Genomic DNA, 26,299 nt, shown 5'->3' on the forward strand with positions numbered 1-26,299 from the left:
ATCAAATTAAGTAAAAAAATGTTTAATACAAAAAGACTTTTCACTGATGTATTTTATTTCAGTTTACATTTTTGGCATGGATAACCCTCCATATAACGCACCGCCTGTTTGGTGACGTCACGAAGGGCGGGCGAGCATTCCTGCCGTCTACTTTTGTCTCTACGTGGAGGAGGTAGGACTGCAAACTGGACAGTGTCTGGAATTTAAGGCGCACTAACAGTAAGTACCAATTTCCTGACAAGTTCTAGACCAGCACCTACTTATAGATAGAGTTTATATCAGTTTTGCTTATCAAAACAACATCCTTTGTCCCAAGCTTTCCTCCCTGTTATCCTCTGTTTGTAGGGATGGGTTTGCTGGAGTAAGCAGGGGTAGTTTCCTGCCTATGAAACTTACATGTCTGTCGCTAGCCGGCTAGCTCTAGCTACACCTTGAATGTAGCTCGTTCATCCTCTCGGAGCTGAACGAGTCTGAAAATGTTGAAATATTGCACTCTTTCACTCCTTAGTTATGACCACATAACTTTTGGAAAAAGTAACTACTGCTCAAAGACGTAGTATACATATACTAGTTTCATTGTTTAACTATGTATCACATTTATACACGAGGTTCACATTTCTAGTTATTTTTTATTTTTGTAGATGCGGGCTGTTTAGAAATTTTTGAATATGTAAAATCCTACAGGAAAAGTCAAGTTAGACAGAACCAGGTTTGTTCCTTCATCACGCCGCCTCTCACCGGAGGAAGTATAGGTGGAGCCTGCACTATTTCTTTTAAGTAATTCTTTTTAATCTTCCCGCTCCACCAAGTTAGCATATAAAAACCACAGACCAGAATACAATATCACAGTCTGTAAATAAATCTTGTGTAACACATCTCTCTGCTCAATGCTCTTTACTTTGCTGAGTGTTTCTCCTCTGTGTGTGTGTGTGTGTGTGTGTGTGTGTGTGTGTGTGTGTGTGTGTGTGTGTGTGTGTGTGTGTTTGTGGATTATTTTCTGCAAAGGTCTGACTCTCCCACTTTTTGCCAATGAACTGTAAACGTCTATGACGCCTTTGCACTCAATGTGCAAGAGTTAGCGTAGCTGATCCTTGAAAAAGCATTGTTCTCATGTGGTCTGTGCTGGTAAGCCTGACAAATGTTTCCCAACCAAAATAAGGCAGCTTGCTTATGCACAAAGTGACTTTTTGTCTGTGTCTGTGTGTGTTGAACAGTGGTCTATGTAAACTTGTTTACTGCCTAGAGCGATTTACCAGATTTTTCCTGGAGCCCATCTGGAGCTGCAGTGCTCACTTACATCTGGGATTCCAATCCTGGATCGTTCTTAGGACACGGCTGATCAGCAAGGTCGGCTGATAATGTCAGAGAAGCCCGTATTTTAACTTCATAAATGTTGTGACTTTGAACATAAAGCGTGTTGTGAATACAGGGTCTGGCCTTCTCTAAAATCTTGTTTCACTTGTATGGCAGGATACGAGGATGCAGGAGACGAGGTGTTTAATTCATAAACATGATTAATACATTGTTAGCTGTTCTCGTAGTGTCAGCGCTAGTGAATGTGATGATTGCATTTCCTTTGTGGGGAATGAAAAATGCTGGACGACATTTTAACTGTAACCTGACTGGCGTGGTTAGATTGCCCATGAATGTACTGGTATGTAGACTATGCTCCACAAAATAGCTGAGGTAAAGTGTAATTTTCCCTTGCTCATGCTGTGGAAGTATAAGAGCGCCTACTGTATGTGTTATTTAAAAGCACAGACATTACATGTGCACGCTGCTGTCTCTCCAACCAGACCTTGGAGACTGTGGATGGGTGGTGTATTTTTAAAAAACCTTGTGCTTCCAGCCGGGCTCACACCTGTGCGAGTGAACAGGTTTTCCCACTTTTTTCCACCATCAGGATCTATGGGAACGGTCACTTGTTCTGCAAGTCAGTAAAAGTGATCAGGTTACTCTTTAGTTGCACTTCTTTCTTTATTCAGAAACTCCTTTTTTTTTTTTTTTTTAATTGCGTGTGCTGATGGATGTTTCTGAACATTAAAACAATGCATTGCTATGCTAGAATGCCAAGTCATTTTAAATAAATCATGTGCCAACTTTAATTAATACTACACATCAAATGCACCAGAGAATATTAATGCAATGAGTCACTAATGTTTTCCATTTTTTTAAAGGCCCCAGCTTATTAACGTGGTTTTTGAAGCAATCGGATACAATGTCAGTGGTATTTTTTTATGGTTGCTGTGCCTTTTGTAGTACTGTGAGTGTGCCATGCCTATAAAGGATAACGGTATGCAAGGTTTTTGTTGAGTAATAGCATAGGTGTAGGTGTGGCTGCTTACCTGTAGGAGTAACAAGCTGATTCAGCAGCACCTCTGTCTGTATGGACTCCCGTACTAGCCCCTTTTAGACTTCCTTCATCATTTAGTAAAGCTACATGCTTTCATTTGGCCAACAATGGTAGGCTATAGAGAGCAGATTGTAAAGGCTAGGTGGTTGCTGTCATTTCATTTGAATGTTTCCATGATGATTCACCACATGGCCTGGCTTTTAAGGCTTTTATAATATCACTTTAACCCAGCCCAGGGTGTTGCACTCGCAGCTGTACATGATGTCAAAGTAGAGTAAACTCCGCAAACAATTTGTTGTCATCACCTCCCTCCTTACCTGTCAGTACTGCCCTGCTGATCTTATCCCAACAGCCTGAACAGGAAATAAAGGGCTGGCCCTACAGACTGTCTTTCTGCTCATGAGTCATTTTCACATCTGCACAAGATTGTGAGTGTAAAAAAAAAAAAAAAAAAACAAAAAAAAACGTCCCATGTTCTTGCAGACCGTGTTGGGTGTGTGCTTATTGAACTTAACCACATTTGGGAAGGGTGCCCAATCTATTTGTGTGCCTCACATTTCCCACATAACTGGATGAAACACTGGCGGGGCGGGGTGTGTCGCCTCAGCTCTGCACATTTAATTCAGCCATCTGGGAGCAGCCCTCGGCTTTAAATTGAGTGAAAGATTCATCAAAGGCGATTGTAAATGGCGTCAATGTGCTGTTTTTGGCTCAACAATTAAAGCCGCTGCTGGTAAAGAAGTGTGTGTGTGTGTGTGTGCGTTTGTGTTTGTGCGTATTTGTGATATCCAGTTGTAAAATGAGCTAGGAACCGAGAGAGCTTCTTGAACGGAGGGGGGGTTAGATGTCTTAAAGCCTACAAAACAAGTCCAGTTATGCTTGTTTTGCTGCTGCTGGGTATCACATGACTAGGATGACTGCACATCTATACAGATGAGCATTTGTTTCAGTCCAGCTTAATTTCAGCTGGAGCTACCAAATCTTGTATTTTAGGATATTTACAATATTTTTCTGTTTTTGCTTGGTTGTTTGTTTGTTTTTAATTAGTGAAAAGTATATAGCTATGGCACTCCTGAGTCATCCTCTTTGTACTATAGCCAAAGACTGACCTCTTAATAATGTGCTCTATCAGAGGTATTGATGTGCTTTTAGGCAGACATCCATTTAGGAGGTTGATGTTGTTTTCAATGTTAAAGCACAGAATTTTTACAACACACACACACACACAAACACATGTGCAGCTGTCAAAGAAAACAACTGTCTTTGGAAACCAGCCGCTCTGAACTCTACTCTCTAGTGTAACACAAGATTTATGGCCACAGCTTTGCTACGGTGATTACAAACGCTCTATTCTTCCGTGCATCTCACATTTGTCCATTGCCATCTGTGCTCTTGCTCCACGTACTTGTGCCCTTCTTCTGTTGTCACTCCGCCTCCTGTTGAGGGTGTGACAAGTGAGCGAGTGAGGTAATGTTTGTGGGCCCTTCTTGCAGCAGGCCCAACTCAACCGGCCACATTTCACATCCTTTTTGGAGAAAAGTTAAATATAGCAGTGCTGAAATTGGCATTTTCCTAATAGTTGAGTGGGGAGTTTGTGCTTGGCCTGATTTGGGGTTGCTTTGTTGAAGGAAAACACACTTCTCTCTGATTTATAGTAAGTCTTTTAAAATGATTTGTGCTTTGATGTGGCTCATTAAAGTGACAAATCCCTTACCGTCACCTAGTTTTCGAAATTATGTAATTTTGTCTGAAGGACGTTTTTGGGCAAGTCTTTCTTGTTTTTGCAGGGCCGTGTGTTTTTAATTTGTCACTTTGTTTTATATTTATAGCTTTATGGGAACTGCATCACGTCTCTGATGCCTTGTGGCTACTGATGAGTCACCTTTCGTGACTATTAATAGTTCATTAAAGCAGATGCAAACTTTGGTTCACTGTCTGCTCAGCTGTCTGGGATGCTGCTGAGGGTAGAAAGATAATAGATGGCTCAGTTCACTCAGAGACGTTCAGGCACAAATTCCACTATTCGTTCTGTTATTTTTATATGTTTTGTTGGGGAAACCAGGCGTTGCCCAGGATTTCTGACAAATGTGACGATCGCACATCTGTAGCTTAAAGTCTGGCAAGAAAAAGGGAACGCGTTTCTATCTGGAAAAATCGTTGCTCTTTTGCTAACCGCTTTTTGTTTTCTCAACCCTCGTGTTGGAGAGGAATGCCATCATACCAGTTTAGCCTTGGAGAGCGAGGGAGCTCACCTCTCTGTAAGTGGAGCTCACTCAGTCCAGGCCTCCTGCATTCCTTTGCAGCTACTGAACAGGAAGGGGGTGCTGACAGAAATTCCTTATTTTCAGTGCCTTTTTTTCTCAATAGTTCCTTTGCCTCGGAGGAGAATGGGAAGCAGTGGTTTTTGTCAAGCAAAGTAGCTCTCGAGACAGATTCTCACTGACTCGTGGTCGATCCGTGACTTGAGTAGTTAACCTTTGAACCAGATGAACCTGACGGGTCATGTTTCATTTGCTCTGGCTGTTTAAACAGATTTCCATCTGGTCTTGCCCATGGCGTGCCACTCGCCAGCGTTGATCTAATATTCAATGGGTTTGAGCTAACCTATCAGCACACTGCAGTCTCTTTGCACTGATCTGTCACTCAGTGCTGTCTTTTTTTTTATCTCTATGAAACAGCCATGGGTTTGAATATGCAGGAACTGTAGACAAGGGTTAAGCGTTTGGTGTTCCTGTTCCAAGTTCCACTCTTTGCCCAAATAATATTGACCAGTGCTATTGAATGGGATTTGGGTGCATGCAGGTAAACAGAAATGGGTGGTTAGAACCACCAGCTTTCCCCTGACAATAATTCATATTTATAATTATTAGTAAATTTGAATGGGATATCTGATGACCTACCACAGAACATAGACCAGGGGTGGGCAACTCCAGGCCTTGAGGGCCGGTGTCCCTGCAGGTTTTAGATGTGTCCTTGAACCAACACAGCTTATTTAAATGGCTAAATTAGCTCCTCAACATGTCCAGAGTCGTGGTAATGAACTAATCATGTGATTCAGGTGTGTTGACCCAAAGTGCAATCTAAAACCTGCAGGACACCGGCCCTCGAGGCCAGAAATTCCCCACCCCTGCCATAGACCCAAGAGACTTTATGGTCTTCCTTAAAGTTAGCTACACAATTCAAATGCCTTGTGTAGCTGTTTGGCTACACAGAAAGAGGAGATTGCAGGGATTAAGCCAATGTGGGGGTCATAGAAACATACTAAAAAAGCAAACGGTGTGTAGCTTGACAGCCACTGTGCTATCTGTTAATCAAATGTTGATTGGTTGAAAAGTCACCTTGAACAGGAATGGGAACGATAGAGTTCACCACAAAGAGGAAGAGATTAAAAATGAATAAATAAATAGGAGAAAAGCAGACACAGGACAGTTCGCCCTCTTGTTTTCACTTTACTACAAACAGCTCTTTGTGTGTTTTGACTCAGTACCTGCTACAGTGCACACATAAGGTCAACTGTCCCTGTCATGGTCACTGTTATGTGTGATTGTCCATGATGTGTGCAAAGCTCATCACAGGTGCTTTAGTCATGTTGTGATTGGCACTGGAATCCCAGATTGCACATTTTGTTGATTGTTTGTAGGTCAATCCATTTAATTTCAGATGCATTTTGGTGATAACACCCCACAAATGTTTCACATTTGCACGTTTGTCTAGAGATCCCTGGCTTTTGAGTCTTTCCAACTGCTTGAGTCTTTTGAGTCTATTTGAAACTGCATGCACAGTCTTAACCACTTTTTAATTGCAGCCGTCAGTAAAAAGATTTAACTTGCTTTGTCGATTTGATTTGTAGTATAGGCACACAGTAAAAATAAAACATTGTAGTTAAAAAAAATCTATATTTTACAAGATTTACTGTATAGTATACTAACTGAAGAGTAATCATTTAGTCAACCAAAGGCTGATGACATCTTGACTCATCTAGTAGTTTCATTGGAAAATGAGCTTGCTGCTATACAATAAAACTAACAGGACGTGACTTTGATTAAGGAAACGGAAAAGCGATAGGTAAATGAAGCTATTTTAGGCCTGACAGAAAATAAAAGGTTCACTTATCTGCTGCGTGTCGATGCCACTCCCTTTGCTGGTTGAATGCATAGAAAGTGACAGCAGTGTGGGTGAGTTTGCAGGAGTGATAAAGATGCTGTTTTCCTCCCAAACTATTTTTAAGATGTTGTGACTCTGCTCTCTTCACAGTCACACCTTTCTTTGACTGACCAGCTCAGGTCAATCTCAGAAAAATGTCTGCAAAGCTAACACAAGAAGAAAGGGAGGAGATAAGACAGATATTTGAAAGTTACGGTAAGTAAAAGTCGTGTTTCTTTTTATTGCCGTCATTGTTACTGTTGGTTTAACCATATCTGATGATTCTTTCTGTGTTCTTATAGATAAGAACGGAGATGGGAATATCTCTAAACAAGAGCTTGGTGATCTTCTTAAAGACATCGGCCATCCGCTGCCAGGATTCAGGCTTCGAGAGCTCATCCAGAAGCTCGATACAGACAATGATGAAAAGCTAAACTTTAACGAGTTTACCTCGGTACGTTCTAAGCAGAGCCGAAAAGCATCCACATGCCACAAATGCATACAAGCATACTGCAGGAACGTGAAAGTGATAAACTGAAGAAGTGATTAATCCTTCACAGTAGCAGCTTCTTGTACAGTCTGCATTCTTTATCAGTCAAAACTTGGGATCACAAACAGCACCCCAAAATGTTATCACCCTTGGTCCAAACATCTACTGACTAATTATGTATGTATTTATTTAATAATTAAAATTTTATTGAATTAGACATTAGAAACATCAACATATAAAAAGGCAGTTCAAAGACACTGATGTAGTGTGATGTATACAAGGGAATTTGTACAATAAGTACAAAAAGATGTTTTCACTTTTTCTTTGGATATGAACTCACAGAAGAGGCCCTGTTGCTCCTTGGCTATCACATTTTTTTACAATTGAGACTTCCCAACATCTTGTCTGGCACGAGTCTGATTGATTAGGTATTTTTTATGGCACTGCAAAGCTGGGATCTGCAATCCAGCATGGTCCATGTATAGATAATAATGACATGTATAGACATACATGTGCCATTATGCAAGAAAGATGAATCAAAATGAGCAGAAGTGGCTGAAAGTATTAATAACCTCCACAAGGCTGCTATTGTGTTGTTGCGGTTGCTTCTTTCACCTACACTGGGTAGGAAGTGCAAGCTAGCATCCTGTGGCCTTCTGCATGTAAAGAGTGCTGTGCTAGTTTGCCCAGCAGCTCATTGTGGTCACACCGACAGCTGTGGAGGCGAGGCCACTGATGAAGCTCTGATAACTCCGGCTGCAGGAAGTATCACATACATTCCTACTGAATACATATTGTCAAACCAGCTTGGTTTCAATTCTCTCCCATGTTGCGATTTACTGATAAGATACGCTGCATATCAAGAACTGTCACCACATATTGCTCCCATTATTATTGTTAAATGACGTTTAAATATGTGGGTGTTTAATTTGGAGGATAAGTGCTGTAGCTGTTTCTGTCATAATCTCATCAACCCGAGGCCATCCTGGACCTTTAAAGCTCGTTGATGCCGTCAAAACCTCAGCTACTAGCCTAGATACTCACCATATCTTCTTAACCCAACCTGCTGGCTACAGGGCTATGTTTTCGTGCCACTGAGGAGAAATTCCAGCAGATCTCCTGTGTCTGCCGAGCAACCTGAGCTGCCACGGTGGCTCGCAGGAGACCACAGTAACAGGAGAGAAGATGGTTGAGGCTTTTTGCACAGAAGTATGACTTAATAAAGATTGTTTGCTTCACTGATTCTGATTCATTGATTAGTCTGCTGATTGCATTGGAAAAAAAAGTCAAAAAATTCAAAAATGGTCCAAACGCTTCCAAATGATTTCCGATTTAAAAAAAAATAGAAAAAATAATATTAAAATACTGAATTACAAATGAAATTGCCGGAATAATCATATTATAAATAACATGCAGCTGATCTGAACGTGATCTTTAGTAAATTTGCTCAGATACTCATACAGTAGTTTGACACATACCTGTTTAATCAAATGTAATTCAAAGGAAGTGTCTGTCATTGGTCTGTTATGCTGAGTCAGTCATTGTAGGTACTGGTAAATGATGGTGTCTTATCTAATCCAATTCTCGTAAATTAGGATTATTTCCACCACTTTTTTTGAGATTACTACGACATAATCCCAAATCAGTGTCTTTAAATGCAACACAAACACGCCATAGCCTTCAGCCTTCGCCATTTCTAACCATTCTTTGCTGTTATTTTAGATTGTTGATGAACTGAAGGCCGGCCAGATATCCAAGTCTTTCCGCAAGGCCATCAACAGAAAGGAAGGCATCCTGGCTATTGGAGGGACGTCTGAGCTGTCAAGTGAAGGCACACAACATTCGTTCTCTGGTACGTCAGAGATTCCCAACCTCATTGGCACTGTTTGCTGCCAGTGTTTGTCATGAGCTGTTGACTTTGTACCCTCTGCAGTTCAGGTGCAGGCGCTTCATTTAACACTGAAGTAATCTATATTAGACAATGTGACCTAGTGAAATTAGGTGATATAAGCAGCCCACTCACGTTACCTTGTTAGTGTTTGGATTTTAACTAACCTGTGTCTGTTTGTCCTCATAGAGGAGGAGCGATACGCCTTTGTGAACTGGATCAACACCGCTCTGGAAAAAGACCCTGACTGCCAACATGTTCTGCCCATGGATCCCAACACAAACGCCCTCTTCACGTGTGTTGGAGACGGTATCGTACTCTGGTGGGTGCTCCTGTTACTGTCCCTCACTGAGCTCTAACACTGCTCTAAAGGTTGTTCATATTAAAAAATATGAGTTTTTATATCAACATATAGAGGTCTAAAGAGATCGCGTTGTCTGTGCCTGAATTGCAGCTGGACTGGTCAAAGCTCAAAATGATGCTTCACTGTTTGAATTGGCTACTTTTAAAAATCTGTTTGAGGTGCCGGTGTGGCTCCCTGGGTTGAGCAGGCGACCCTATCACCATGAGGCTAATGCAGCATGCCCGGGCTTGAAGCCACTGGGCCTCGGAGTGCTGCTTTATCCCTGTAATGCCTCAAAATCCCAAAACATATATTTAAAAAAAACAATACACACACACACATTTGCTTCTGAGTTGGAGTTCAAATTAATATCCACCTTTCACACCCTTCATTTGCATTTTTGTGACCTGGCAAACAAAAGCTATGATTTTGTTTATTACATGCTGAATTATGTTTTGTGATACTGTACAACTGTTTAAACATACATCAGTTTTACATTAACTCAAGCTCAGTTTATAAGACTGAGAAAATATATGATTACTTTTACTTAAGTGTTTTTGACACCAATGGCTCTGAAGTAGTAAAGTAACAGTCCTTCATGTTAAACATATTTCTGATACAGCTAATTAAGTTGCAACATAAAAGGATATTGTTAGTTTGTCTAAGATTATGTTGCTACAATATAAAAGCAAGAATCAGTTAAACATCACGTTTGAATTTATGTTAAAGTTTTAAAAAGTGCCACAAATTTACTTAAACTGTGAATGCAAATCTTTCCAACCATGATGCCCTAAAAGTTAGATATTTACGCCCAAGTTGCTTAATATTCACAAACACAGATGTTTTAGAGACAATAAACATTTGGATTTCTGTCTCCTTAACAACATGCATCAGACATGTTAATGTTTGTGGGGGTTTTTTACTCTTTGCACAGCAAAATGATCAACCTGTCAGTGCCCGACACGATTGATGAGAGGACCATAAATAAGAAGAAGTTGACTCCTTTCACAATACAGGTCAGTCAGTTTTTTCTTATGGTGCTTTTTTCCCCCTCACATTTTTTAGCAAATGTTTTTGTTGTTGTTGTTGTTGTTGTTGTTGTTGTTGTTAACTGTTAATTTGTGCCTTACAGGAGAATCTAAACCTGGCCCTGAACTCTGCTTCAGCCATCGGGTGCCATGTGGTGAACATCGGTGCTTTAGACCTGAGAGAAGGGAAGCCCCATCTGGTGTTGGGCCTGCTGTGGCAGATCATCAAGATCGGTCTCTTTGCTGACATTGAGCTCAGCAGAAATGAAGGTACAGGGCATTAAATAACATGCGCTTCAGTCCTGTTGTTCCCCCAGTCTGTTTTCAAGCAGTTTAAGTGATGATTAATGCTCCTGAACAGCACTGGCGGCATTGCTGAGGGATGGGGAAACTCTCGAGGACCTGATGAAGCTGTCACCAGAAGAACTGCTGTTACGCTGGGCAAACTTTCACCTGGAAAATGCTGGACAGAAGAAGATCAACAACTTCAGCTCTGACATTAAAGTGAGTATACTCACTGGCACTGAATCCAGGTGGTGCATCTAAATAGTAGATGCAGAGAGAGGGACACTAAACAAAACTTTAGAACATAATATTACAGGTTTAATGTGGCTTTTAAGGTTCTTCACGGGGCTTTTTAAATCCATTTTTGACTTGTTTTTCACTCCGGTAATAACTACGTCTACCAACACAGGCGTCTGTCAGCCCACCTGGACAGGTAGCACATGTTTGTACAAACTTACCCAAATATCCACTTATCTTTTCCAAAAATAGGAATGAGTGGGTAGTGTCTCAGGCTTAGCTGTGTATGTAGGGATTAAGACAAAGACACAGTCTTTCTGTGGCAACATGCATTTTAGTGAGTTAGTTCAGGTGAAAGGTGCCACTACGTCAGATGTACAGCATTTTATATACAGTTATGCACCTGTATGTGTATGTATTTTTCTCAAGCTCTGCATTTGTTTTTTTGTTTCTGATTAATTCTCATTATTATAACATTTAGCGATGTGATCCTCTAAAAACTTCTAAAGTTCAGTTTTTGTCCCTGTTGAAGTTGTTCTCAAACTAAATCAAGTTTATCATCACCTTTCTCAGAGTGAAGCTGCCTTTAATAAGATAAAATGAGTGCAGGTTTTGTTGTTTGTCCAATAGCAGGAACCTACATTTTCTTTCTTTGTTTTCCTTTATTTAGGATTCAAGAGCCTATTTCCATCTTCTGAATCAAATCTCTCCAAAAGGCACAGATGAGGATAAGCCACGCATAGACATCAACATGGCAGGAATCAATGTAAGCACTCTGACAGTCAGCGCTCACAGCTGAGCATCTCCAACACATGCCAGCAGCTGTACAGGGCCTCTGACTCAAGTGTGTGTGTGTGTGTGTTGTTCAGGAGAAAGACGACATGAAGAGGGCAGATGCCATGCTGCAGCAGGCTGACAGACTCGGCTGTCGGCAGTTTGTCACTCCAGCTGACGTTGTCAGTGGAAACCCCAAACTCAACCTTGCTTTCGTGGCCAATCTGTTTAATAAATATCCAGCACTGACCAAACCTGAGAATGAGGATATTGACTGGGGACTGTTGGAAGGTGGGTTATCAAGACGTTCACAGGTGGTAATCAAATGAAAGCTAAATTGGAAGATACAAGAGGCCCCAGGGATCTGTAGTATTTCTCTGTTACATTATTTATGGGTGAATGAGTAAAACAAAAAGTTTGATGCAGTCAGGAACCATCTTTGATGGAAAAGCAGAAAATGAACATGAGAAATCTCCAAAATTAATTTTAAAAAATCTGCTTGAAAGAATCTAGCTGACAAAATGGTTGTATTTAGATTTCTCCAGATAGTCAGAGCATCTGCCTAACACAAACATAAACATGTAAGTTATAGCTAACAAACAACAACTAAGAGGTGTACTGTAGCATAGAGAAGTCTTAATATGACAACAAGTCCCTCCTGGCTTTGGCACCTACTGCATACGTTAGTCAGTACATTTGTATTTACAATAATCTTTACTGTTCACTTGTATAGTTGCATACATTCATCATTAAGTCCCTTAAGACTCACAATCCTGTACTGTCCAGGTGAGACGAGAGAAGAGAGGACGTTCCGAAACTGGATGAACTCCCTGGGAGTGAACCCACATGTGAATCATCTGTATGGGTAAGTAAACTTCCTGGCATCTGAAACAAAAAAGTGGGATGCTAGCTTCTTCTTTTTGTCTTATTTAATGTTTATTATTAATTACAATGCTCACTATTCTTCCAGAGACCTACAGGATGCCCTGGTCATCCTTCAGCTCTATGATAAGATTAAAGTGCCGGTTGACTGGAACAACAAGGTCAACAAGCCACCATACCCTAAACTGGGAACCAACATGAAAAAGGTAGACCTAATGGCCTTATTCTTTTAGATTCAAGAAGAAACATGTTGGCTTTCTCCAACTATTTAATTTATATTTCCCAGCTGGAGAATTGTAACTATGCAGTGGAACTGGGCAAAACGGCCAAGTTCTCCCTCGTTGGCATCGGCGGGCAGGACCTGAATGATGGCAATGCTACCTTGACTCTAGCACTGGTGTGGCAGTTGATGAGAAGGTACAAAAAGTACAACACCGTGTGATTTCAGGAATAGAATCAAGTAGAAGTTCCTCCTTCCTTTTGTTTCTGTGTTTCTGCTTTTCTTGTAGTCAACAAGATAAGGAAAAGGTTTACAGCCTGGCGTGCTGAGCATGCATAGCACATTTCTGTGTCCAGCTGACTTATTTTTAAACACTTAAAAAATATAAAACAACTAATTTTCTGAATTGTTTACATTCTACAGTAACACAGATTGCAAACTTTGGTTTTTAAGCCTTAAGTGGCATCAGCAACCTTTATAAGTCATATGTAGTACACATAGTATATGTAGTACATTAAATAATAAAGTTATGCATCATTATATTTTAAAGGGACTTCTTATCCTCATTTACAGCATTTGGGAACAATTGGTCGCCAGGGAAAAATGAGTATTTAACCGGCTGCGAGTGGTTTCTGGAGGTTGCTGGAAGTCACTGTGAAATTGATCACTGTGCCCCAGTCATTGACCCCATGGTAGCCATTAATCACTAAGGAAAAATGCTCATCCCACAATCGGTTGCCAGTGTTTGCCAGGATGTTTTTGTCTTTGGTCTTTTAGTTAAAAACTGGAGTTCTCTGTTCAGTCCTGTAATAAATATTCTGCCTCTCTACTCTTTCAGATATACGCTGAATGTACTGGAGGACCTTGGTGATGGAGAGAAAGTAAATGATGACATCATTGTACGCTGGGTGAACAAAACATTGGCAGAGGCTGGAAAATCAGCCAAGATTTCAAGTTTTAAGGTAAAATGACATTGGAGAATCAGACATCTCTACATATGTAAACCAGCCCTCATCAGCATTGAGCAGCGTAAAAAGATGTAGTCATGTGATTCGGTTGGGGAGGGGTGGGGTCTCATTTTGCTGAGACGGCTCCATGTGTGGGTCGGAGCCCTAATCTGTGTGTTATGTGGCGATCAGGACAAGGAGATCAGCAGCAGTTTGGCAGTACTGGAACTCATAGACGCCATCCAGCCTGGCAGCATTGACTATGATCTGATCAAAACTGGCAGACTCTCTGAAGACGACAAGCTGGAGAATGCCAAGTAAGGACAAAAAGAAGGAGAAGCAGCTTTTTGACCATATACTGGTAAGTAGGGGTGATCAGCTTTTATATAACTTACCATGTCTGTATCCTCTCTAGATATGCCATTTCCATGGCGAGGAAGATTGGAGCCCGCGTCTACGCTCTCCCAGAAGACCTTGTGGAGGTCAAGCCCAAAATGGTGATGACTGTCTTTGCCTGCTTGATGGGTCGGGGGATGAAACGAGTCTAACTAGCTGGAATCATTGTGACAATTACTCATACCCACAGGCCATTAGCATTTTGAGAGAGCTGCCCCGTTCGAAGGAATTATGTTTTTTTTTTTCTTGTGTGTCAGAATCATACATTTGCATGTGTCCCTGCATCTTCTGATTAATAGAGGTGTTTTCTGAAGAATAATGTGCTTTCATCTTATTTAAAGTGAGGCTGCAAAACTAAAATTTCTAAAGACTTTGATCATCTTTACAGTTTCAGTATGCAGAACTCTTAACGTGTAAGAATGCTGTTTTGTTTTGTTTTTTAAGCGAGCGTGCCTGTTTGCAGCTGCAAGGTTGTTTACATATTTTTACTCAGCTCGATAAGTAAATTATAGCCTTGAGTAAGCAAAACACATTCCCAAATACCATAGTTATGAATAAATGCTTGGTAAATGTTTGGGAAGGGGGAGGGGGAATAAAAAGAGAAGAGGCATCAGGCAACCATTTCCTCTCACTTGATGAAGTAAAACCATGGCCTAAACTGGCATCTTAACTGGCAACGTAAACGTCTACATATCCATATACAGAAGCCATAAGGTCTGATCATAGTAAAGACCATGATGTGCTATCTGTATTCTTGTACTCGTCATTTGTTTGTTTATTGGGATCATTATGCGATGTAAATGCTGTTCTTTGGGTGTTTCTGGTCTTAGTTGTTTGGGTTTTTGTTTTTTTTGTTTGTTTTGTTTTTTAAAGTATCTGTTACGTTGGATGAAGAGCAGGCTGACTGGATTCTCCTGGCTTTTGCTGTGCCTTCTTGTCTCAAAGACAACTTGCACTCATGCGTTGAGTTTTTCCTTTCCTTTTGTATTCACCGTTACCAAATATAAATTGCAATTTCATTCCAGGTAGCTTTATGATACTCTATGACAATGGCCAGATTGTATTTGGTCTCGTGTTCATGTCTATTCCTAAGGGCTTTACATGCAACAATAAATATGCCTTGGAAAACCAGTCTTATGTTTGATCGTGGTTATTTCTGACCACAAGTTCATCTTTTAAGCTCTTCCACTTTTCTTTAAAAAATGAAATTTACTATTTTGTTTTCACTTTACAACATTATTTAGCCTGGCTAAATTAACCAGCCCAGAACACAGATTATCTTTGGGGTTCTTTTAATCTGAATGATAAAGTAAGTGCTCAGAAGAAAATAAAAAAGGTTGTAAAAATAAAGAAATAAAATTGTTACAGACAGTTCTTATCCAGTAACAGCTTTGTGCAGTGGTAACCCACTGCTACTGCAGGTTATTTCCCCAACTTTATCAGCATCTGGAACTCAAGGACGTCTAGCGTCATTTTGTGTGTGATATAAACCCATACATAAATAAAACAAACTTAGCAGTGCAAAAATAACTGTAGTGGCTTCTGCTAAGATACAGAGCCAAGATTAAACAGTTAACAAGGTACATTTCCCTCTTACCCATAGAGATAGTATAATACAAGTGTGAACTCAAATACATACAGTGCATTAATTCAGCAGAAAACGGAATATAGATCCCTCTGAGATGAACGGCGAAGTTGGTTGCAGCCACTCCTGGTGCCTTAACTGTTGCACACTTTGCATTCAAAACAGATCACGCAGCGAAAAAAAAGGCATTGCACACCCACATAAAACCAATGCAAGCTAGCACTCCCGTCTCTGTAGATCCCCATGATCCCTTGCGCTCTCAGGGGTACCCCAAAAGAAACAGCGCCATCCAGTGGCATGTCCCATAATATCGAACTTCCACCTGGCTACAATACAAACAAAGTGGATGCTTTGGTTACTTGTAGATCAAAATAAACATTATGTTGTAATTATATAGCACTAATTCGGGGACTTTATATTGTAAGATAAAGTCTCTACAATATTAGAAGCAAACCTCGCACATCTACACAACCCACTATGAGCAACAGACATTATGTCTCTAAGATTTTTAGGACAGATTGCAATAAATTCAGTTTTGTGGAGATTTTAAAGCATGAATTTAGAGGTCGTCCTGGCTTCAATGCCTATAAGACATGCCTGTAGTTTACCTAACTGACTTCATGGAAAAATAAAGCTGGGTATCATCTGCATAGCAACAAAGATGTAAGATGTCATATTCAGTTTCTTGTTAAACACAAATACCTGCATGTCTGAAAGCTAACATGTCTAACCTTTAAGCAGTTGGACTACAGCAGCAGAAGACCACACAAGGTGCCACTCCTTTCAGCAAAGAACACAAAAACTAAGCCATAATTCTCATCGGCTCACCAAAACTGGAAAATAGAACGATTGGAAAAATGTCGCCTGGTCTCATGAGTCTGGATTTCTGCTGCACCATTCAGAAGGTATAATCAGAATTTGGTGTAATCAGTATGAAAGTATGGATTATACCAACAATTTTTTACTTGACACACTTTGGGGCCCTTAGTGCCATCTGAGCATCATTTAAATGCACTGTTGGTGACCATGTCTGTGTCTTTTACATGGGTAATATATCAGTTTATCTGAATAAAGTGACGTATTAAGTATAATTAGTGATGCTGGATTCATCATGCAAGAAATGCATCATCTTGGCTCAACATCTTGAAGGGTATGAACAAACAGTGGTTGGTATGGTTACAAGTAACCATAGAAGAGGATACATACAAGTCTAAAAACACTTTAACATTTAATATGTTTAAACTGATGTTAAACATGACTTTTTTAAGCATTCTCCGAGTACTTTCAGTGTATTAGATCTTTTGTTTTGTGAATGATTGATCCCAAAATGTACTCAGGAGGAAGTTCTTTGTTTCCAAGCGCCTCTTACATCAGATACCTGTTGTTGTTTTTTTACTGCTTCTCCTTCCTCTTATCTGAGCTTCTGTTAATGTTACTACCTTTATGCTTTATGTTCTTCCTCTTTTTCACCATAAAATCCCCCACCTGTTTTTTTATTTGTTTTTTTTTAAAAAAAACCTCTGTAAAAGAAAAAAACAAAGCACTTACAGTTTCTGCTTTTACTCGTCTCTTCACAGTCCATCAACAATCTCGTTGCCCAACAGAGATAGTAATGGCAGATTGAAGTTTACTGTTCACTGGGCTGAATCTTATTCAGATGGAAAGTCCTCTGGGCTTCACTCCCACTAAGTTTTTGAGGATCTGATTAAAGCGGAAACTGCCAGGCTCTGTCGGAAAGCTGCATGATTATGAAGAAGTCTCGTGTGGTCCCCATCGCCTGGGTTTTCAAGCTCCATTTGCAGTGGAGAGTGGTGGCTGTGGTGAAAGTTTAGACTCCTAAACATCGCTGCTCTTGATACTTTTTGTCAACTAGAGAAGATTAAGCAAAATATTTCAAGTCAAACTCTCAGGATCAAACTGTCAATAATCATAAATATCCCACAGATCCTAATGTTCCCATCCTAGATCATAAAGAAAAGAGGCTAAGTTCGTGTTTTACCTTATATCTAAGGTACATCCTGGCTCCCCACCTCTCACTCTATAGTAGCTGGGATAGGCCCCAACCCCCCACGACCCTGATAAGGATAAGCAGAAGTGAATAAATGGATGGATAAAGTTTCACAGTAAGTCTACAAATATAAGTGTACAGCCCAAAAATCATATGTTAGTACAAAGGTACTGTGAGCAAAATATACTTAATTCCTCACATTTATTATATGCAATGTAATGAGATAGTTCATAGTAGGAATCAGCGCAGAAGCAGCAGCATATGCTTGACTACATTCATGTTTCTGTTTCTGCTAATCTTCCTTTTTTGTACTGCACACCTCTTTGAGCCAAACCGACTACTGTTAAAATGACCCATCTGCTCAGACATGAATGAGCTTAAGAAAAGTTATCATTGTGTTTATGAGAGGGCTCACAAGCGAACAAGGGTTATGATATGTCATTAAGCCGATATGTTACAAATGCTGATGAGCTGTCAAGCAAATATAAAAAATGTCAGATTAAGAAATGCTGAGAATATGAATCAGGCAGACTACATATATAAAGAAAATCAAATAAATCAGGTGAACTGGCTGCATTCTTTTGTTCTGTTTCTCACGATTCTCCTGAGTAATAAAAGTTAAAAGGAACAAGGTTTTCCTAGAATACTCTTCAGTCTGATGCTGACATCAAGGCTCTCAACTACTTGAAAGATTTCCACACCCTCCATCTCCCACCCCTACCTGCTTCCTCGGCACTCAGCCCATCTGAGGATGAGGTGGACCACGTGCTCACGCATGTGAGGAGAGCGCTCTTCGAGAGGAGGCTCACAACCGAGAATGGTGCAAGAGCAGGACTTGCATCCGGCGTGGGCACAAAGGATGGATTGGCTGGTGAAGACCAGCGCTTTTTTTTTTTTGGACTAATTCAAGGAAACCAGAGGTAGGCTGATATGTTTAAGCTGAGGCCAGTTTGGCATATACTTTATTATGATGCTAGTAATCTACATTTGCTGTGAAGCACTGTGGAAAAAAGTTGTGTTGCGTAACATATTCAATAAGCGGAATTAATAATTATTTGCAAAAGTAGAGGGAAAAAAGTCTCATCTCCACATTAGTAAAGTTACAGAGTGTGGACTGGCAGGCAGCTGGATGACTTTAGGGGTGAATTATCACTCTTTGTGGCCTCAGCAGCCATCGTGCTGTTATGTCATGCCACACTTTGCGCTCTCTCAGCAGCCTGGTTTCCTAAGCGATGTGGTTCCTGAGGGAAAGCAGCTGACTGGTTCACTGAGCCGCAGAGCTCCAGGATGGCTTTGTGTGTGTGTGTGTTTTCATTAATGACCCACCAATTAGTCACACAATGGTAACAGTCATCTAAGCACCTCATCATCTGTCTGTGCTGCAGGGAGAACAGCAGCCTTAATGTGACTTTTTGGGCTTTAACTGAACTTTGACTGTGTATCTAAAGTGCTGCTGCGTCCATAAAACTGAGCTTTTTATTTCTCATGAGTCGTCACAGCAACCACCTGCTGTATGATGGGCTAGGTTAGGGACTATCTACCATAGTCCCAGTTGTCCCCCACCGCCCCAGTCCCCTGACTATTATCTGAGACATGCACCATAAACACTTTTCTCTCCTGCCACAGTGTAACTGAAGCAGGAGAGCATGTCCAACACTCCACAATATGGATTAAATGGCTGTAAGTGGGTCTTTAATATTAGTGTTTGTCCGTACTGTCAGATCTAAAGATGACGGGCCAGCTGGCAGAGAGAGATCGGTCTCCCCACAATCTGTCAGTGAAGACCAGCTTGGAGGAGGAAATCGAGAGAGCAGAGAGCATTCTCAGCAGGTAACAAGAGCTTCCTCATGTTCATTATGTTTTTCTCAGAGGTTTCCTTCAGAGACACAAAACAGAGGCTCTCGTAATGGCTTAAAGAAGCCGGGCTGTCACTTTTTCCTACTAGGGTCCCATCGATCTGTGATGACACATCCTCGGAGCTGCAAAGAGTCGCTGCTCTCGACCCTCATGGAGGCAGTTCAAGAAATTCTTTTCAAAGGACCGGAGCCATCTCAAGGTAAACCTGTGATGACTCAGCTGTGGCACGTCAGTATGGTATGGCAATTTCAAATGGACTGATTCAAGGAGCTGAAAGATTATTGTGTAGCTCTTATTACATATTAAATAACTTTTTTGTGGCAAAGGTCTGGCTTTGTAGAAATGGCTATAGAAGAGCTTTTTGTCTTTTTTCATGAAGGTCGTCGACTGCTACAAAATTCATTACATTTGTCCAGTGAAAATCCTTTGACCTCTGATGGGTTGCAGGAATTTAGAGTCCCTTTTTTCATTCAGACTTTTCAAGATTTTCCAGTCCTACAGATAGAAAAGGAAAGACAAAGTGAGGTCTCAAATCATGTGCTCTAATTTGCAGCTCTGTGATGGTTTCGCACATTAACTGTGTTTGAACTGATGCATTTTGACATGATTTTAAGTTATAAAGCTGCCTAAAGATGCGGTGTTGTGTTCCTTTTGTGTGTCAGACTGGTGAGCCTGGTGGTGAGACTGCGGGAATGGGCACACAGGAGTCTTTTGGAGGAGGAGGAGAGGCCAGACTCTTTCCTGGAACGCTTTCGTGGCCCTGAGCTGAGAACGGCCCCCAGTCGCATCAGCAACACACAACTGGATGCCAATGGCAACAATGCCAAAGGGATCTTTAGGTATGCCCGGCTACCACCCTGAACCTTTACTATGTACACCTTCATGTACATGCATAAGGAGTACAGAGTTACACTTGTACAAATCACGACGGGACCTTCTGCTTCATGGCTAAAATAAATCCTTGAAAGGTCTTATTAAGTTGTAGAGACACCCAGAGTTACAGACAGTGTTTATTCCGCTCAGTGCTGAGGCTGTAATTTATGTTGTCCTTGCTGAAATATAGGTTTACTGCAAGGTGCTATGTAAGGAAAAGAAGATAGCTCAACTGAGCTTTAAATATTTTACATTTAGTAGAACGTCACAATATTTTAAAATGACCCGAAAGATGTCACATTTACAAAAAAAGTAGCTGTCTCATATGGCTGTTAACAAATAATTATATAGCTATTGTGTTGTGATGCATTATATTGCTGTTTTTCTCTCTGTTGTTGTGCACTAACAGTTTTTGCTGAGTGTCATAATCACAGTCTCCTTTTGCTTACAGGAAAAAGTGGGATCTGTTTGTGGTGTCTCCCTCCGATGACGTATACTACCGCTGGTTATTTGTTATTGCCTTGGCGGTGCTCTACAATTGGTTCCTTGTTGTCGCGAGGTAATAACATTACAGTATGTGCGTCAGTGGGGCCCTGCAGCCTCCAGAGGGTGTACAGTGTAGTGTTCACTTCTTAGACTAGAGCACTAAATCCTTTTTTAATGCATTTCCAGGGCATGCTTTGACGAACTACAAGTGAGCAACTACATCTGCTGGCTGGTGCTGGACTACCTCTCTGATGCTCTATACATAACAGACACCTGTGTTCGACTCCGGACAGGTAAGCCACCTAAAAATGCAGCTTCTGGCCTTCTTAAATTTTAGATTACTCTGATGACATAGTTTCCTCTCTGCTGAATGAGTCAGTGTTTTGCGTTCATTTTATATTTTCTCAGCTTTCTAATTCAAACCTCGCTGCTTCCTTTTCAAATCAAATCAAATCAAATCACTTTTATTGTCACATCACATGTGCAGGTACATTGGTACAGCACATGTGAGTGAAATTCTTGTGTGCGAGCTTCACAAGCAACAGAGTTGTGCAAAATACAATAATGTAAACAAGCAAAATACAAGAATGGCTACATCTGAAACTAATAAATATATGTACAATATATAATAGTGTATGCATTTCTGGATGTGTATACTAAATATTTTTCTACGTGTGTGTGTGTGTGTGTGTGTGTGTGTGTGTGTGTGTACACATATTTTACAAATTAAATAGAGTAAACAATAAATAAAATATATAAAAATATACAGAGTTGAGACATGTGCAAAACAGTGGCATTACTGTACAGTATGGAGTGCATAATGTTAAAGTTCCAGTAGTGAAGCTGAGGTGTCTATGAAGTGTTCAGCAGTCTGATGGTCTGATGGAAAAAGCTGTCTCTCAGTCTGCTGGTACGGGACCGGATGCTGCAGAACCTCCTTCCTGATGGAAGTAGTCTGAACAGTTTATGGCTGGGGTGACTGGAGTCCTTGATGATCCTCCCCGCTTTCCTCAGGCACCGCTTCCTGTAGATGTCCTGGAGGGAGGGAAGCTCACCTCTAATTATCCGTTCAGAGCACCGCACTACTTGCTGGAGAGCTTTGCAGTTGTAGGCGGTGCTGTTGCCATACCAGGTGGTGATGCATCCAGTGAGGATGCTCTCAATGGCACAGTGATAGAAGGTCCTGAGGATGCGGGGGCTCATGCCGAATCTTTTCAGTCTCCTGAGAAAGAAGAGGCGCTGCTGCGCCTTCTTCACTGTTTTGTTTGTGTGTACTGACCACGTAAGATCCTCAGCCAGATGTACACCAAGGAACCGGAAGCTGCTCACTCTCTCCACAGCAGCGCCGTTGATGGTGATGGGGGTGTGTACTTCTTTGCACCTCCGGAAGTCCACTATCAACTCCTTTGTCTTTGCGACGTTGAGGGTGAGATGGTTGTCTTGACACCAGTGGGTCAGGGTGCTGACCTCCTCCCTGTAAGCCGTCTCATCACCGTTGGTGATAAGACCCACCACTGTAGTGTCGTTCGCAAACTTCACAATGATGTTGAAGTTGTTAGTGGCAGTGCAGTCGTAGGTGTAGAGTGAGTATAGGAGAGGGCTCAGTACACACCCCTGTGGAGCACCAGTGTTCAGTGTGATGAGGTGATGCTGCCCAGTCTGACCACTTGGCGTCTGTCAGACAGGAAGCTAAGGATCCAGCTGCAGAGGGAGCTACTCAGTCCTAGATCCTGCAGTTTCCTGTCCAGCTTCGAGGGAACGATGGTATTGAATGCTGAGCTGTAATCTACAAACAGCATTCTCACATACGTGTCTCTCTTCTCCAGGTGTGACAGGGCAGTGTGTAGTGTCAGGGCTATGGCATCATCAGTGGACCTGTTGTGGACCTGTTATTTACACATCAAATGCAAACTAACTTTACATTTTAGTTACAACATCCACTAAATAACAATATCACCATGTAGATGACCCTATGCTAAAATTGGCTTGTGAACACATCAGGGATGCATGATGAAATAAAACCATTAATGTGTGTGAAAATGTGTGTGTGTCTCCAGCACACACACAGCACCATGTACTGTTAAATTCCATTATTTTAGTGCCAAAAACTGATTGTCTGTCAAAAAGTGATTTACAGTGTTTACAGGTGTTTTTTTTTTTTTTATATGTAAAGTCTACACCTATATTGGTAAATAGACTTTAATGAACAAGATTTAGAAAGAGGTTATAAAATGTAAAAAGTACCCGTCTTTCAAGTATCTTTATGACTCTGGTTTATTGTACCTACATTATAAGCAGTCTAGTTTACAAAATTACTGATATACTTGTTGTAATGTCTGCTGCCCTCTTGGGCAGATCACCTTAAAAAAAGACATTTTTAATGTCAACAAGTTTTTTTAACTGGATATATAAAGTAATTTTGCCAAAAAGCGAGTGTGGTGTCTAACTTGTAACAGGAATGCTGATTAATGTTTGCTCTAGATGGCTTGATATGAGGCATGCATTTGACACATATTTCACATATTATAGGCCAACAAATTATTTACAGCAGTTTAAATACAGGCAATCACTTTTTTGCATGACATGTTGTCCACCAGCGCTTGAAGCGTGCTAAATGCTTCACTTAATGAGTTTTGACACCTAAGTCAAACAAGTCTAGCAAACATAGAGGTCCCAGGTGTTTCCAATGGTAGCCCTAGTTAGCTGTAAGCAGAGATCATTCTCTAACTTCTGATGTGGAAGCAGGCCTGAAATGTGGCAGAAGCCAACTGAGTTCATAAAAAAACAATAACGGTTACCCCTGGTCATGGTCCAAGAGAGAAAGAGTTAACCTAGTCACTAGCTTTATCTGCTTCTTGGTACTTTACATGGAGCACATGTAGAGGAAGAATGTTGCATGCTAATTTATAGCTAATGCTAGCTTGGTTAGCAAGGTGCATCAATAGACTCTGTCCTGTGCACTGATATCATTTTATTAGTGAAGAGGGGGGAAAAAAAAACAATATCAGAGCATCTTGAATGGGCTTTAATTATTTTTAACTGTGCAGAAAGCCATATCATTACTTCAGTGATATGAATATTTTTAGAGCTAGCCTCCTGTGGCCTTTGGAGGAAAATGCCGTTTGAGGCAATTAAAGCCCTTTCACATAGGAAGCAGCATGAGCTGCACTGGTATGATCACGAGAATGTATGTCACACTACACTACAAAGTATGTGGCACGTACAGTATTCCCTGGGTGCTTCCAGTTGTGCTGGGGTTTGCCTGATACAGTAAGAAACTGTTTTGGTGCACTGTAGTAAAGAATGTGTCTGAGAGCACAATGTAGCACAACCCATGCCACTTCCTATGTGAAAGGGCCTTTAGGCATTAGCTTCAGACCCAGAGATTGCCACTTGGATTTATCAAATTATGCAGCTCAAAAAAACCGAACAATGTGCTTAAAGACTCTAAAATTAAAGCTGAGAGGATCTAATCTACCAGTTTAACTGTTAAATAAAAACTTGATTTGAGCCGCCCTCTACTTTTTTTCAGCCACCACCAAGCTAAACATGAGTTTTATTTATTTTTCTCAGGGTTCCTGGAGCAAGGTTTGCTGGTGAAGGACCACGCCAAGCTAAGAGACAGCTACATCCGTACATTACAGTTTAAGCTTGACTTGCTGTCCATCCTGCCCACTGACCTGGGGTACATCTCCACAGGCATCCATACACCACAGCTCAGGTTTAACCGTCTGCTGCGCTTCCCACGCATGTTTGAATTCTTTGACCGCACAGAGACACGCACCAACTACCCCAACATCTTTCGCATCTGCAATTTGGTTCTTTACATCCTGGTCATCATTCACTGGAATGCCTGCATCTTCTATGCTATATCTAAGTCTTTGGGATTTGGCTCAGATACGTGGGTGTTCCCAAACATCTCTAAACCCGGGTATTCCACCTTGACTCAGAGTTATGTCTACTGTCTCTACTGGTCGACTCTTACCCTTACCACCATTGGAGAGATGCCTCCCCCTGTGCGAGATGAAGAGTACGTGTTTGTGGTCTTTGACTTTCTTGTTGGGGTATTAATCTTTGCTACAATTGTGGGAAATGTTGGCTCTATGATTGCCAACATGAATGCCACCCGTGCCGAATTTCAAGCTCGTATTGATGCCATCAAACACTACATGCACTTCCGCAAAGTCAGCAGAGAACTGGAGACACGTGTCATCAAATGGTTTGACTACCTCTGGACCAACAAGAAAGCAGTAGATGAGCAGGAAGTGCTAAAGAATTTGCCAAACAAGCTGCGGGCTGAGATTGCTATTAATGTCCACCTGGAGACCCTGAAGAAAGTACGGATTTTTCAAGACTGTGAGGCAGGACTGCTGGTGGAGCTTGTGCTTAAACTACGCCCTCAGGTCTTCAGTCCAGGCGACTACATCTGCAGAAAGGGCGACATTGGTAAGGAGATGTATATCATTAAAGAAGGGAAGCTGGCTGTGGTGGCTGATGATGGGGTCACACAGTACGCTCTCCTCACCGCTGGTAGCTGCTTCGGTGAAATCAGCATTTTGAATATCAAAGGTAGTAAAATGGGAAATCGTCGGACAGCCAACATCCGCAGCTTAGGTTACTCTGACCTCTTCTGCCTCTCTAAGGACGACCTGATGGAGGCAGTGACTGAGTATCCAGATGCTAAGACCGTGCTAGAGGAAAGGGGCCGGGAGATTCTGATGAAAGAGGGTCTTCTGGATGAGAATGCTCAGAGTGGCGGGCTACAGAAAGAGGACACAGAGGAGAAGGTGGAACGGTTGGAGTCCTCTTTGGACACCCTTCAGACTCGGTTTGCCCGGCTACTCAGTGAATACACACACACTCAGCAAAGGCTAAAGCAGCGTGTCACTCTGCTGGAGCATTTCCTCAATCAAACAGACTGCTGTGCAGAGGCAAATGTGAATGACATGGATGAAGGTGCAGGGACAGTCACTGAAAATGACTCTGGGTTTGTTGCCCATACAGATGGATCACCAATAAGACTTTAGATCAATACCTAACGGAATAGGAATGACTCTTTAAGACTATAAGAAACCCATACGATGCATTTTCTCTGCTTTTACTTGTATTATGTGAAGGTTTTATCAGTTTAGCAATTGCAAAGAGAAGTTTGCATGTTAATAAACATAAGAAGAAAATTTACAACACTGCTATGACCATGCATTCTTTGAGTTCATAAACCAGTGACACTGAGATAAAGTTTTAAAGTTACTTCCTGAATCAAACCAAAACAAAAGATGGAATACATGAGAATATATTTTAAACTGTAAATTAAAGATGTATTTAAATGCTACCAAAATAAAGGGAGTGATTCTACACTAAACACCTGAGACCTGCTCCAGTTTACAGTTTCTAGTTCACCTGTAAACATCTTGTTTTTGCTTGCATCAGCAGGAGACTCAGTTCTCTCCATGTCCTGTATATTGCGCTCTGGGTGTGCACACATCGTCTCTTACCACTCCTTG

The 26,299-nt window shown here is 41.2% G+C and overlaps 2 protein-coding genes and 1 long non-coding RNA gene across 3 annotated transcripts; 2 read left to right on the plus strand and 1 right to left on the minus strand.

Annotated features, from left to right (window-relative positions):
- Positions 1-108: 108 nt before the first annotated feature.
- On the plus strand, positions 109-15,117 carry LOC309715538 (plastin-3-like). The gene is made up of 16 exons (XM_082548739.1): positions 109-219; positions 6,608-6,712; positions 6,799-6,950; positions 8,709-8,838; positions 9,064-9,196; positions 10,152-10,233; positions 10,350-10,515; positions 10,607-10,749; positions 11,438-11,533; positions 11,637-11,832; positions 12,328-12,406; positions 12,512-12,629; positions 12,710-12,840; positions 13,482-13,605; positions 13,783-13,907; positions 14,006-15,117. The coding sequence occupies exons 2-16, from the start codon at positions 6,652-6,654 to the stop codon at positions 14,136-14,138; spliced, it is 1,869 nt and encodes a 622-aa protein (XP_082404865.1). The 5' UTR covers positions 109-219; positions 6,608-6,651; the 3' UTR covers positions 14,139-15,117.
- A 165-nt stretch (positions 15,118-15,282) lies between these two features.
- On the minus strand, positions 15,283-17,649 carry LOC309715558. The gene is made up of 3 exons (XR_014279227.1): positions 17,571-17,649; positions 17,120-17,440; positions 15,283-15,897 (listed from the first exon to the last, which is right to left on the minus strand). It is a non-coding gene; the product is annotated as an uncharacterized lncRNA (long non-coding RNA).
- A 777-nt stretch (positions 17,650-18,426) lies between these two features.
- Positions 18,427-26,063, plus strand: cnga2b (cyclic nucleotide gated channel subunit alpha 2b). Its single transcript, XM_082548769.1, has 7 exons — positions 18,427-18,499; positions 19,301-19,409; positions 19,525-19,635; positions 20,099-20,275; positions 20,761-20,868; positions 20,982-21,088; positions 24,369-26,063. The coding sequence occupies exons 2-7, from the start codon at positions 19,309-19,311 to the stop codon at positions 25,820-25,822; spliced, it is 2,058 nt and encodes a 685-aa protein (XP_082404895.1). The 5' UTR covers positions 18,427-18,499; positions 19,301-19,308; the 3' UTR covers positions 25,823-26,063.
- Positions 26,064-26,299: the final 236 nt, after the last annotated feature.

This window comes from Aulonocara stuartgranti (assembly GCF_965226115.1).
Source record: "Aulonocara stuartgranti genome assembly, chromosome: 10".
NCBI lineage: Eukaryota > Metazoa > Chordata > Actinopteri > Cichliformes > Cichlidae > Aulonocara > Aulonocara stuartgranti.